General features: G+C 41.6%; 2 protein-coding genes across 3 annotated transcripts in view; both read left to right on the top strand.

Moving 5' to 3' along the window:
- The window catches only part of LOC121627589 (NLR family CARD domain-containing protein 3-like), a 90446-nt gene that overhangs the window by 57143 nt on the left and 19088 nt on the right, over positions 1-14215 (top strand). The gene's annotated exons all lie outside the window — the stretch shown is intronic.
- The window catches only part of LOC121627610 (gastrula zinc finger protein XlCGF8.2DB-like), an 83575-nt gene that overhangs the window by 59890 nt on the left and 9470 nt on the right, over positions 1-14215 (top strand). Inside the window, exons 1-2 of one of the 2 annotated variants that reach the window (XM_041966622.1) lie at positions 2126-2751; positions 8954-11436. In XM_041966622.1, coding sequence (XP_041822556.1) covers positions 2580-2751; positions 8954-10533 — 1752 coding nt within the window. In that variant the 5' untranslated portion in view covers positions 2126-2579 and the 3' untranslated portion in view covers positions 10534-11436. Of the gene's footprint in view, positions 1-2125; positions 2752-8953 lie in introns of those variants that run through there. The other variant, XM_041966625.1, reaches the window with a different exon arrangement.

Raw genomic sequence — 14215 nt, 5'->3', positions numbered from 1 at the left:
ATGTTTGCACAAACACACTCAAAATACTATTAAAACTGTCTAATAATCAGCTGTCACAAAACAAAACTTGGTCGACGTGAGTGAACGCAGCACAGAGCAGCGGGAACAGAGCTCGTTAGGTCTGACAGCGAGGTTTGCTTTGCTAGTTACTGTGATTTAAACACAAGTTGTTGTTCACAATGAATAAACAATCGATGCTTAGCCTGGCTGGGGGGCAAGAAAAGATGATCCATTCTGTGGGGAGCACTGGGGGAAACCCTGAACTTTAAATCCAAAGGGGCATACTTCCTCTGATTATAGACACATTTGAAGTTGATCACTGTAATGCATTGTGCCGCACTAACCATAATGTAAACACACTCATCACATCACTGCTAATAAACACTTTATCAAGCTACATCGTGCTAACTTAGCTCTAGCCTTCGTTAGCGATTTGTCTGTGTAGAAACCCTGAAAATCGAGAACCAGTCTATGCTGAGAACCAAACAATTAAATTTGTTATCGCGGGAAAACGGTAAAAAAATGTATCCGGACCTGGCCGTTCTCGGCTTCCGTAGGTCATGGCTTGTTTCAGGTCAAGTGTTATTGATCTGTATTTTATTTCAGCAGCCTGCCTTCTTATGTCTCGTTTCAGGATAAAGATTCATTCATTCAAGGTTTCTGTTTTTACTTTAGAACTGGTAAAAATCTCACGGCTTCAACATATTGTCATTTGTTTGAAGATGTTTGAAGAAGCTCATTAACGGTTATCAATGAGTAAATAATATGTTTTTTAATGATTACTTTTCTGACACTTATGATATCCATTCTAAACTTTTTGTCAACTTTTAGAAGTGACGGAGAAAAAAATGTGCTTTGAAAAGTGTTTTGATTTTCTTTTGTTGATCATCTGTAGTATTAATTGTCAATGATTCAACTGCAAGCAATCACGGATGAAGTCAAGGGAAAAAGCGCTGAAACTTTCTCGACGCTGAAGCTGAAACGAGCAGCTTCTGTCTTGTTTCATGTGTTTGTAATGAAGAGAAAACAGGTTGTCGTCCACCATGATGACCATGTTCATTAACTCTTTAGTTGTATCCACAGTGACACAATAATCAGATGTATCTTGGCAATATATTTTTATGGCAAATTTTCTTATAGTTCTTTGTGGCAATATATGTTTTTTCCATATTTGTTCTTTTATATAGCCCTTTGTATAAAATGTACACACATATATATAGTCAGCTTTTATTTTGTACTTTGTATTTCTCTATTCTGTTGCTATTTGTTTTCCAAGCGTGCTGCATGTCACACCTGAATTTTCCCGGTTGGGGATCAATAAAGCCTTATCTTATGAAGACCTCATATTGGAAATGATTGTGTGATTATGCTAACATGCTGACGTTCACGAAGTCGGGCTGTTACTGGGCTGCTTGGAGGTTTTGTGGATCTTTGTGGATTTGATGAGGAAGAAGAAATAAAAAGGCGAGCTCTGGTTCTGCTGCACAGATGTTCACTGTCCGTCGTAGGTCCAACCACGTGTCCTCTCTGTCCAAAGTGTGTATGTTGTTGTCCTCCAATGAGTGCCCCTTGTCTTTCAGGTGGATCTTTTACGCAAGGAAAAGTACTAATACCACTATGTAGAAGTACTAATTCCCAGTACAACTTCTGCATTATAAGTTGAATAAATATTTTTTTAAGCAAAATGTAATTCCAGTATTCATAATGCAGATTGAGCTCTTTCCTAATGTTATTCCATGAATATTTCTTTCTGGGATTGATGCTTTAGTCACAGTAAACTGCTTTTTGGAACAGAGGAGCTGCTCTGTTTCATAGAAAAAACACACTCAGTACTTTCTGTGCTGCAGTTTCTCCAGAAGCTGCGCTAGAGCTGACTTTTACTTTGACACCACAGCAGGAAGTGGACTCTGCCACCCAGAGCTCGTTCTGTTGTTATGAGTGGATGAACATGTTCAGTAACTTCAGGCACGTTTTGAACGCTCTGCACTGATTCCTAATTGAGAGATACAGGCCTGAATAATCCAGAGTTGGTCACTTTTATTTTGAAAATCAGCAAAGAAGTGGAAACGGAAGCAACGATCCTTCCCGTGGCTAACATGCTAACTTCTTCCGTTTCGTACCACGTTGTTACCGGACGATTCAGTCTGAATGAAGCAGCAGAGCCTGTTTGTCTGGATAAACTTGTTGAAGTGGACTTTGTGTAAACTTTCGGGATATTTCAGCCCAGACTCATCTCCCGTTAGCCAACAATGCTAAAGGAAGGTAGCGTAGCTTGCTAGCAGGAAATAGACGGAGCTCGGCCTCACGGTGCTAGTCGGAGTAGCTTCGACAGAGACCAAACTGTATTTTTCACGGAGCCCAAATGTCCAGATAGAGCTGTGTGAATAGACTCTGTGCTGTTCCCTTTATTTGACGCTGTTTTCCATCTGAACGATCTGCTGCTGTCCGACGAAGCTAATGTAGCTAACTTAGCCTGCTAGCTGGAAATAGACGCAGCCGAGCGTCATTTAATCATCAGAGAGAACAAAGAGTTTCTAACGGAGTGAGTCTGGAGGAAAAGCTGCTGTGAATCAGTCAAAATGTCTAAAGTCCAAACGCTGAGAGCTTTTGTGAAGCAGCGACTAACTGCGGCTGCTGAAGAGATATTTGAGCAGTTTGAAAGAACGATAGCAGAGTACGAGGAGGAAGTTTGTCGACAACAGAAACTACTGGACGCTGTTTTCAAGCCTGAAGTCCGGTTACACAGAGCAGGTTTGGACTCTTTACTGGTTCTCACTGGAAACTGTGCTGCAACAAGTACTCACATCCTGTACTTCAGTAAAGGTACTAATACACACTGTGGAAATACTCCACTGCAAGTAAAAGTCCTGCATTCAGAACCTGACTGAAGTAAAAGTATGTGAGTATTATCAGCAGTACTTGAAGTCAAAGTGTTGGTGTAGCAGTAAAATGTTCCTGTCAGTGTTTCTCATCATATCTGATGTTTGTGGATTAATATTCCTGCTGCATTCATGTGGATGTTGTATTTTACTGCAGTAGCTGTTTCAGGTTGAGCTCATTTGAAGTACTTTATGTACTGTTGGCAGGTTTAATCTACAGCGATGCTTCATATTCTAGAAGATCATCATATGTTTGTAGCGTGGCTCCTGTGAGAACCTGAAATCAGAACCAAATTTTCAAACAAAGGTAGTGACGTAAAAAGTACAATATTTCCCCCTGAGATGTAGTGGAGTAGAAATATACATATACATAAAATGTCAACACTGAAGTACAAGTACCTCGAATTTGTACTTGAGAGCTGTAGTTGAGTAAATATGCTGAGTAACATTCATCCCAGCTGCCACCAAGAGAGTTCGAGTTTTTGTCATATATATATATATATACACACACACACACACACACACACACACACATGCTCTTTGTCCATCACCACGATGTCCGGTTGGTTAGCCTGGAGCTGCTTGTCAGTCTGGAAGCTGAGGTCCCACAGAATCTGGGCCCTGTTGTTCTCAGCCACTCTCTGTGGTGTGGTCCATTGGGATTTGGGTACTTCTATTCCATACTGGTTGCAGATGTTTCTGTATACTATGTTTCTGTATACTCCATGTATGCTGATCCAGCTAGCATCTTACATCCTGCGGCTATGTGCTGGACTGTCTCGGGCTTCTTTGCACAGTCTGCATCTTGGATCTGACCACCTCTGGTGGATCCTGGCCTCTGTGGCTCTTGTGCTTCTGGCTTGTTCTTGCGCTGCCATGATTAGTGCCTCTGTGCTGTCTGTCAGTCCTGCATTTTCCAGCCGCTGGTCGGATGTCTTGATGTCAGCCACTTCCTCTATCTGACGGGGGTACATGCCATGTAGGGGCTCGTCCCTCCGGGTCGTCTGCTCCTCCTCCTCTACACTCTTATCAGGCTTCTGCTGCCTGAGACGTTCACTCAGCAGTTCATCCTTCGGGGTCATTTCTTCGATGTATTCTCGAATTTTCTGTGTTTCATCCTGGCCTGAGGCCTTGACGCTCACAAGGCCTCGGCCCCCCTCTTTCCGCTTCGTGTATAGCCTCAGGGTGCTGGACGTGGGGTGGAACCCTGCGTGCATGGTGAGGAGCTTTCTGTTCTTGGTCTCTCACTGCAGGTATAGCGCGGGGAAGCCGCTGGTGGGAGTTTCACTGTCGCAGCCCTTGGCATCAATAATCGCAGCGTTGAGTTCGACTGGTACGACTTTATTCTGCCGGTCAGATACCGTGAAACTAAAACCACATCGCAAAAGAGAAAAAACAAAATCAATTCCTTCATCCATCATCATTCAATTCACGTATAAATTACAACAACAAAAGATTATATTTCGAGTTTCCTTAAAAACCACATAAACTGTAGTTGGTACAAAAATCATCAACCTCTAATAAGAATACAACCCCCCCCCCCGGCAGCCCGTTAATACAAAGATAACACATACCTCTCTTCTACCAAGGGTACAAACTAGAAACAATATCCTTGTTGAAATGGTCAAACCGACGTCGGACCAGCTGCACTCAATGATAAACAAAAGAAACACATTCACATCAATGTTGGGCTTATCGTCATCACAAAATCCTGATTTAACTTCTGTTCGTTTTCATTTTCAACTTACTTTGTGCTATTCGCCCCCCCGGCCAGCTGCTCAGAAACATGCACACCTGGCGTGTGACCTCACTGTTTGATTTTCCCTTTAAACTTCATGGGGAGCGCTAAAAAGCTAATTGATTTTCTTGAGATTAATGATAATAAAGACGTTTCAGGGAAGCACTTAAAGTTATGATGAGGGGACACATGATTTCTTTTGAAGCCAACAGAAAAAAAAATGAAGAGACGTAAAGAAATAGAACAAGAAATTACTCAAATGGAGCAAATACATAAAACCTCTCTGCTACAGTCTGACTAAAAATCTGAGATTAAAATCTGAGTATAACTCTCTAATGGGGAGGGAAATTCACAACCTTCTACTTAAAACCCACCAGAAACATTTTGAATTAAATGATAAACCTCATAAATTACTTTCAAGACAACTTAAAGGTGAACAGGCAAAATCAGCTCTAAATACAGTGGAAAAACGGCCAAATACTGAGAGTTTAATCTGATCTGTGTACTTCTACTTCCACAGCAGCAAACACAGATTACTTTCAGTTGTTAGATTATTTTAATTTGCCACAGTTAAATGATAGAAACCAGAAGTTTCTGGAAAGGGATTTTTCCGTTGATGAGTTAAATGAGGCAATCGAGGCATTCCCTACTGGGGGGCTGAATTTCACCAGGCATTTCAGGACATTTCTTCCTCAGGATGATAAATGAGTCAGCAGCTGAACAGAGACGTCCACAGTCTTTGTACAAAGCAAACATAGTCTGTTCCCAAAAAGATCTCACAGATGCTGCTCATTACAGGCTCGACGCCTCTCTGCTTCATCTCGACCAGAAAGTCTAACTGAAGTTCTTTCTGCCAGATTAAATAAACTCATTGAAACTGTTATTCATCCGGATCAAGTCGGCTCTGTCCCAGGTCGGCTTTCTGTTTTAACGTGCGTCGAGGGATGAATATCTTGTGCTCTGATTCATGTGACATAGAAAAGCTTTTGACTCCACTGAACGGCCGTACTTACCTGAAACCTTACAGGTTTGGTTTCTGAAAGACTTTCGTGGACTGGATTAAAATGATTTACTGAATCCTCTGTTTTAACTAATAACGTCTCATCAGAGCCGTTCATCTTCTATCGGGCTGTGAGACAGGGGGGTCGCCTGTCTCCCTTGTTGTTCATTATAGCTCTGGAGCCTTTGGGATGAGAAATCACCCGCACATAAAGGGTATAGATCCGGTGGATCACAATTACTTTAATAATCACTTTAATAAATACTGAAGAAAGCACCCCCCATCTTTGACAGTATATAACAATGTTGGGCAAAATCTCTGGTTACACAATAAACCAGGATAAAAGTGAACTTCTGTCCAATAATGAAAGCAGGATTGTAAAAACTGTCCCTCCAGGATCGTCCAGGACTATAAAACCTATTTAGGCTTTAAAATTTCCAAAAGTCCAAAACAGCTGTTAAAATTAAACCTAACAGAGGGAATAGATGAATTAAAACGTAGCACAGAATAATAAACCGATATCTATGATCAGAAGAGTTCATGCTGTAAAAATGATATCACGACCAAACTTTTTGTGCCTTTTTCAAACTTCACATCTGATTTTTTTCAGAAACTCGAGACAGTTATTCTAAAAATAAAAAACATAGACTCTCTATACAGGCCGACTCAAGGTGGTGGTCTTGGTCTTCCAGTATTTAGGGATTATTATTGGGCAGCAAATGCTCGGGCAATGGCATACTGGCAGTGGCAGTTACTCCATTCTGCCCCCCGCTGGCTAACATTGGAGCTTGCATCTTTGAAAAACCAAACTCTTCCCTTTCCTCGTTACTTTTTTCCAACCTTTCCTCTGCTGTTAAATCAGTCCGTCGGAGCTTTGTTGTGAGAAATTCTCTTAAATTCTCAACCAAATCAGAAATGTCTTCAAACCTCCTGGCTCACACTCCTGTCTGCCATCATCATGCTTTTGTCCCAGCAGTGCTGGACGACACATTTTCTTCACGGTGTGCCAAAGGGTGGAGGTGTATCGGGGATTTATATGTAGACAATCATTTAGCATCATTTCAGCAGCAGTTAAGCTCCAAATATGAGTGAAACTGTGAGAGACATGCTGTCCTTGAACTGGTTTCTCTTTTACCTCACAGTACGAAGCTCCTCACCAAATTCATAAAATATTTTTCAGAAGACTCGCTATCTGCCGACAGTATTCAGAAAGCTTTCTGACCGACTGTGGAAGACTGCTTTCTCCGGGATCCGTATTTGTTCAATAAATAGTCGACATATGTTGATACAGTTTAAAGTTTTTCTGCTCTAAAGATGAGCTTCATACGTTTCACTCCTCTGTTTCTATTAAATGTGATAAATGTAAAGTCAGTGATGGTACAATGATGATTTATTTTGGGATTGTCCGTTAATCTACCAGTTCTGGGTCAGAGTTTTTGTTTTTTACTCTGGGGTTTATAAGAGGAAGCTCCCTCCTGACGGGGGGGTCTGCTCTTTTTGCAGCCTCAGAGGACTCGTCAGTGCTCCCTGAAAACATACAAGCACCAACTCCACCACGCTTCAAAAACTGGTTGCATGAATTGGTTTCAGCCATTCACTCAGAAAAACTGTGAAATATTTTAAAAGCAGTCTGTTTAAATGCCAACTGACATTAGAGAGAACATGGGGGCCCTTCTGCAACATCTGGAATCATCCTAATCACATTTGTATTCATTTAGTGAAACTTCTTTAGTGCACTGCTTCAGAAATAGAAAGGTACTGCTTATTTAAGAGCAAACAATAAGACAAACTGACGTTCTTTAAGTGTAAACTGTCCTCGTGTCATTTACTGTGCTAGCCGACAAATGTTCATGACATGAAGCACATGCAGTGACATCGCTGCATGTGCTTCACCCAGGAATATATATATACACACAGTGGAGGAAATAAGTATTTGATGCCCCCCTGATTTTGAAAGTTTTCATACTAAGAAATAAATGAACAGTCTCTAATTTTTATGGCAGCTTTATTTTAACAGTGATAGAAAGAACATCAAAAAATAATCAAGAAAATTACATAAAATGAAAAATAAAAATTAATTTGCATTTCACTGAGGGAAATAAGTATTTGACCCCCCTACCAAAACATGACTTAATACTTGGTGGCAAAACCCTTGTTGGCTGCACAGCAGTCAGACGTTTCTTGTAGTTGCTTGCTCGGTTGGCACACATCAGGACTAATTTTAGTCCACTCCTCTCTGCAGATCATCTCCAGGTCCTGGAGGTTTGGAAACTCGAAGCTTCAGCTCTCTCCGTAGACTTTCTGTAGGATTAAGGCTGTATGTTTTGGGTGGTTGTCGTGCTGGAAGACCCATCCACGACCCGTTTTCAGTGTCCTGGCAGAGGAGGTTGTCACCCAACATTTTGCGATACATGGCCCCGTTCATCTTACCGTCGATGCAGTGAAGTCGACCTGTCCCCTTAGAAGAGAAACAGCCCCAAAGCATAATGCTTCCACTGCCATGCTTGACGGTGGGGGTGGTGTTCTGGGGGTCATATTCAGCATTTCCCTTCCTCCAAACACGTCGAGTTGAGTTGAGGTCTGGTGTCTTGGTCTCGTCTGACCACAGCACCTTCTCCCAGTCTCTCTCAGAGTCATTAATATGTTCATTGGCAAACTTGAGGCGGGGCTGGACGTGAGCCTTGTTGAGCAGAGGGACTTTAAAGCATTGCGTCTCAGTGTGTTACCAATGGTTTTCCTTGTGACTGTGGTCCCAGCTGCCTTGAGATCATTAACCAGCTCCTCCCGTGTAGTTCTAGGCTGATCTCTAACTGTTCTCATGATCATTGAGACCCCACGAGGTGACATCTTGCATGGAGCCCCCACCCTAGGTCGATCGACAGTTATGTTTTATTTCTTCCACTTCTGAATAATTGCGCCAACAGTTGTCACCTTCTCATTCAGCTCCTTACTTATGGTTTTGTAGCCTAGTGTAGGTCAACAATTTTGTCCCTGACATCTTCAGACAGCTCTTTTGTCTTGCCCATGGTGGAGATGTTGGAGTGTCACTGAATCTGGGGGCAGGTGGCTTTTTGTACAGGTGACAATTTGGGACAGGTGTCTCTCATGTAGGTAATGACTTCACTGAGATTAGGAGTATGTCAATGGTCTGTGGGAGCCAACATTGCTCATGTTTTGCTAGGGGGTCAAATACTTATTTCCTCCACTGTATATGTATGTATAAAAGATTTTGTCCCATGTTGTTCATTAAAAGGTTCAGAATATGTCGTGTATCAGAGGTTCAACAGGAAGTGACAGTTTTCTAAACGTGTGTCTGTATCTCATTATCCTCCACAGACGTCCAGCTGCTGTTGGTGAGGAAAGAAGAGGATCCTCCTGAGCAGCAGGACTGGAGATCCAGTCTGGACCAGGAGGACCCAGCAGAGCCGCCTCACATTAAAGAGGAACAGGAGGAGCTGTGGACCAGTCAGGAGGGAGAGCAGCTGGGAGGTCTGGAGGAGGCTGATATCATTAAGTTCACATTCCCCCCTGTCCCTGTGAAGAGTGAAGAAGAGGATGAAGAGGAACCTCAGTCCTCACAGCTTCATCAGAGACAAACTGAACAGATGAGAACAGAATCTGATGGAGAGGACTGTGGAGGACCAGAACCAGCCAGGACCTCAGATCCAGATACACATTTACAACCTGACACTGATGACAGGACATCCCTGTCCTCTGAACCTGAGAGTGATGACAGTTGTGATTGGGAGGAGACCAGAGAACCTCAGTCATGTTCAAAACCTCGACAAAATAAAGAAATACCTGTAAGTAAAACTGGAAAAACTTCAGTTAGCTCCTCTGGATGTACTTCAAGCTCTGACCACAAGGGGCGTCTGCAGAGACACAGTGGAAACCAAACAGGAGAGAAACCATTTAGTTGCTCAGTTTGTGGTAAAAAATACCAACGGAAGAAATCTTTAATGGACCACATGAGACTTCATTCAGAAGGAAAACATTTCAACTGCTCAGTTTGTAAAAAAAAATTCCAATGGAAAACAAATCTTCGGAGGCACATGCGAGTCCACACGGGGGAGAAACCCTTCACCTGTTCTGTCTGTGGTCAAGGGTTTACACAAAACTCAAATTTGAATGCACATCTTAGAGTTCACACAGGAGAAAAAACTTTCAGCTGCTCAGTTTGTAAAGCCAGTTTCAGCTGCAGAAGCAATTTGTCCACACACATGAGGATCCATACTGGGGAGAAACCGTTTAGTTGCTCCGTGTGTGGCAGAAGATTTGCTGACGGCTCATCTTTGAACCGACATTTAAGAGTTCACACAAGAGAAAAACCTTTTTCGTGCTCTGTTTGCAAAGCAAGTTTCCGTTACAGACACACTTTGGTCCAACACAAGAGGCTCCACACTGGAGAGAAACCCTTCAGTTGTTCAGTCTGTGGTAAGAGATTTGCACAAAGCTATGCTTTGACTTCACATTTAAGAGTTCATACAGAAGAGAAACCTTTCACATGCTCAGTTTGTAAAGTGAGTTTCCGTTACAGACACATTTTGGTCCAACACATGAGGGTCCACACAGGAGAGAAACCCTTCAGTTGTTCTGTCTGTGGTTTAAGATTTGCACGAAAGGAACACATGAGTCAACACTTAAGCGTCCACACGGGAGAGAAACCCTTTAGTTGTTCTGTCTGCGGCGCAAAGTTCACTCGACGCTCACATTTGACCGTTCACTTAAGAGTTCACACAGGAGAGAAACCTTTCAGCTGCTCAGTTTGTAAAGCAAGTTTCAGTGTCAGAAGCACGCTGTCCACACACATGAGAATGCATACTGGGGAGAAACCATTTAGTTGTTCAGTTTGTGGGAAACGATTCGCACTCCATGGAAGCCTGAGACGCCATTTGACTGTCCACGCCGGGGAGTAGCAGTTTAGTTGCAGTGTTTGTCATGAAGGATTCACCCGTTTATATCAACAGTCACCAAACAGATGAAGCTGCAGAGGTGCTTGTTGAACCAGTTTCTTTCAGCAGCATTTAAATACAGAGGACAAGACTAGCCTTATGAACCTGATCATTTTCATTCGTGTCATTGAGACTGCTGAAGCCTCAGATTAACTTCCCTTGATCCTCAGAATGTCTTTGTTCCAGTTTTAATTGGCTGTTTATGGATTGTGTCCTATAATTGATTTATGTGAGTTAGGTTGGGGGAGATTACCCGAGGTCTGTTTTGGACCGATGAAGACCTCTCCAGACTGTCTTCAAGCAGCAGCAGTTTCTTTGTGTTCTCAGCTGTTAGTTGTCACTGAGATCAATGGAAGATGACCTGTTGCTCTCCAACACATCATTGATTCAAACTTGTGGCTGCATCTTTATTTTGTTGCTTCCTGGTTCACTCGCTCACACCTCAGTGAGTTTATTAAATTCCCTCCTCGTTAGTTTTATACTGCAGAGTGACGCCTTGTTTTAGCTTCAGTAAACACTGACTTCTACTAAATGATGATAACTTGTCATGAACTAATAGGTTTCTCTGCAGGACACCTCCCTCATCAGTTTTGCTTGTAAAACTTTAAAGTTTGATTTTTATCAAAAACTCTTCAGTGAAGAAAGAAAGTTTTGAGATTCCTTTGAAGGAGATTTTGATTTTTTCAACTGGAAACTAGTTCTGATGTGTTTTCACCTTCAACATGTGTTTTCATTTGTTTTAAGAGTTTAAAACTTCAACAGGTGCAAACGTGTCAATACATACTCACATAATGAGTATTTTTCTTGAGGTTTATGATATCTGTTGTAGACTTTTTGTAAACCTTTAGAACAGGCATGTCCAAACTATTCCATAAAGGGCCGTGTGGCTGAAGGTTTTTGTTCCAACCAAGGAGGAGCGCACCAGGCTGGACTCATTTAATCAGCTGATCTCACTTTTCAGCTGATAACTAAGGGATCCCTTGATGTTGATTGGTTGGCCTGGTGCGCTCCTCCTTGGTTGGAACGAAAACCTGCAGCCACACGGCCCTTTATGGAATAGTTTGGACATGGCTGCTTTAGAAGCTTCAGAGAAAGTTTGAAATGCTTTAATAACTGTCTCGAGTTATCAATTGGAAAGCTAAGTTTTATTTTTGACGTTCATTTTAAGGACATTTAAAATGTTTCGTGAAAACTCGTTATCATATTCTCACAAGTTAAAAATATGATTACATTTGTGTCAAGACTTTTTTTGAAAAGCTCAATAACAGGTATAAATGAGCAAATACCGAGTTTTTAATGATTACTTTTCTGTTGATTTGTGAAAAAGGTTCTTTTGTGTTGTTATTTTTTTACGTTATAACTGGAAATAATCTCACGGCTGAAACATGTTGTCATTGTTTGAAGATTGTTTTAATGTGTTTATTCATTTTTATCAATAAACAAATATAAACAACCACAGAAACAAGCTGGGGGTAACAACCTAAAGATCAGATTCACGAACAGAAAAGTTCAAACTGACGGGTCCACAATGGGAGCTAAAGAAACATAATATCCCTTCATACAAACGCTCTTGTCATTATGGCAGAAATATTTACATTAATATAGTGAAGAAGTGGTTTCCAAACTCATACTCTTACTTCTAATGCAGCAGACAGGTCAGAAAGTCCAGAGGTTTATATTCAATTATTGTCCTCCCACAACTGAGGGGGTTCGTCTGAGATCCAGTGCTGAAGAATGTGTTTCCGAGCACAAAATGTCACATCATACAGTTTTTTCTGATATATATCAGTTTAACGGTTACTGGGAAGACCTAGAAGGAGGGAAACCGGGTCCAATTCCAATTCCTTCTTCAGAACCTTTCGTATTTTGAGTAAGACGTCGTTCCAATATTTTTGTATCTTTACACAAGTGAACAAGATTGCATTGCTCTTGACCGGTTACAAACTGATATTTTACTTGCATTATCCCAGATATCCTCCCACATCTGCTCAGTTATCACCACACCCAGCTCCCCCTCCCAGATCGCCCCCAGCTCCCGAGCACCAATACTTGACCGATCCCTCAGCCCGGCATTAAAGGTTTTAATGGAGGCATCCCGCTGGGAAAGAAGCACCTGTTTCTCTATCTGTGTGACCTCCACATCAGCAAGCAGCGTTGTGTCTTTTATAATCAAATCTCTGACCTGGAAATAACAAAAGAGACCTTGGTTAAAAATCATGAGGGTAGAACCATCACAATGATCACCTAAGGAACAAATTCCCTTTACTGTGCAGCGTTTGAAAGCTGTGTCTAAGGTCCCTGGGAGAAAATCAGGGTTATCCGTGATCGGGGTGAACATCGATGTAAGCCCTGATCTGCCTCCCATGTGCTGTACAGTTCTCCATGCTCTTACAGTATTATTGTAACTGGGTTACAGCAAAGCTTTCTGATACATTTTAGTTTATCAATAAAAAGTAGATTTTTCAGAGGACAGTTGGACAGAGACCTCTCGATGTCCCCAATCCAATCCGCGGTGTATCTTAGATGGGCACTCAGTTGATATCTCTTCATATCTGTAATCGGTGGTCTGCGTTAACACCATGTAAAAGAACTAAACCAACCATCCAGTTTTTTCACTGTTTTGTGATTGAATAGGACGGGAATCATTTGTATTGGATGGAGCAAACATGGAAGAACATTAATTTTCAAAAGTGAGCTTCAGCCCAGCCATGATATGGGAAGATTGTTCCATCTCTCTAGGTCTTGTTTAATTTTATCAAATAATGGGTTAAAGTTGGCTTAAAACATCTGATTAAATTTTGGTGTAACATGCCTCAATGTATATAACCAGTAGGGGACCACTTAAAAGGAAAAGGATTCGGGTTATCTGGCTGTTGTTGCGAACTACTACTTGGAATAATTTACTTTGTATCCAGAAAAGGCAGCAAACCAGCAGCAATAATCTGAATAAGACGGACTGAGACGCAGGGGTTTAACATGAACAACAACACATCATCTGCATATAATGTTATTTTATGTGCTCTCTCACCTACATCCAATCCAGTCATTAAAGGGTCTCGCCTAATAGCTTCCGCCAGAGGTTCAGTCAAACATGAGGGGTGACAAAGGGCAGCCTTGTCTGCTACCCCTCCAGACCAGAGTTTTCAGACCTAATTTCATTGGTTATGACTGCAGCCGTTGGCAGAGTATACAAGACCCTCACCCATCTAACAAAACTATCACCTAAGCCAAATGGTTGGAAGTGTAAAAAATAAATGGGACCATTCAACTCGATCAAAAGCTTTTCTCTGCATCCAGGGAAATCACAAGACCGTCGATTTAATAAAGCCAGTTTGATCTTCCTTCACTGTAACTGGTGAAAGGCTTTCTAAACGTCTTGCTAAAACTTTAGAAAGAAGCTTCATGTCTACATTCAGCAGCGAGATCGGCCTACACGAAGCACATTTCTTTGTTTGAAGATGTTTGAAAAAGCTAAATTATGGGTATCAATGAGTAAATAAGATGTTTTTTTAATGATTACTTTTCTGACACTTTTATATTCCTTCTAAACTTTTTGTCAACCTTTCGAATTTACTTAGAAAAAAATGTGCTTTTGTAACTGCTGATTTTTTTGTTCATCTGTCGTATTAACTGTAAGTGATTATTA

This window comes from Chelmon rostratus, chromosome 24, assembly GCF_017976325.1.
Source record: "Chelmon rostratus isolate fCheRos1 chromosome 24, fCheRos1.pri, whole genome shotgun sequence".
Classification (NCBI taxonomy): domain Eukaryota; kingdom Metazoa; phylum Chordata; class Actinopteri; order Chaetodontiformes; family Chaetodontidae; genus Chelmon; species Chelmon rostratus.
The sequence above is the reverse complement of the archived record's forward strand: the minus strand, read 5'-3'. Positions and strand labels throughout refer to the sequence as shown.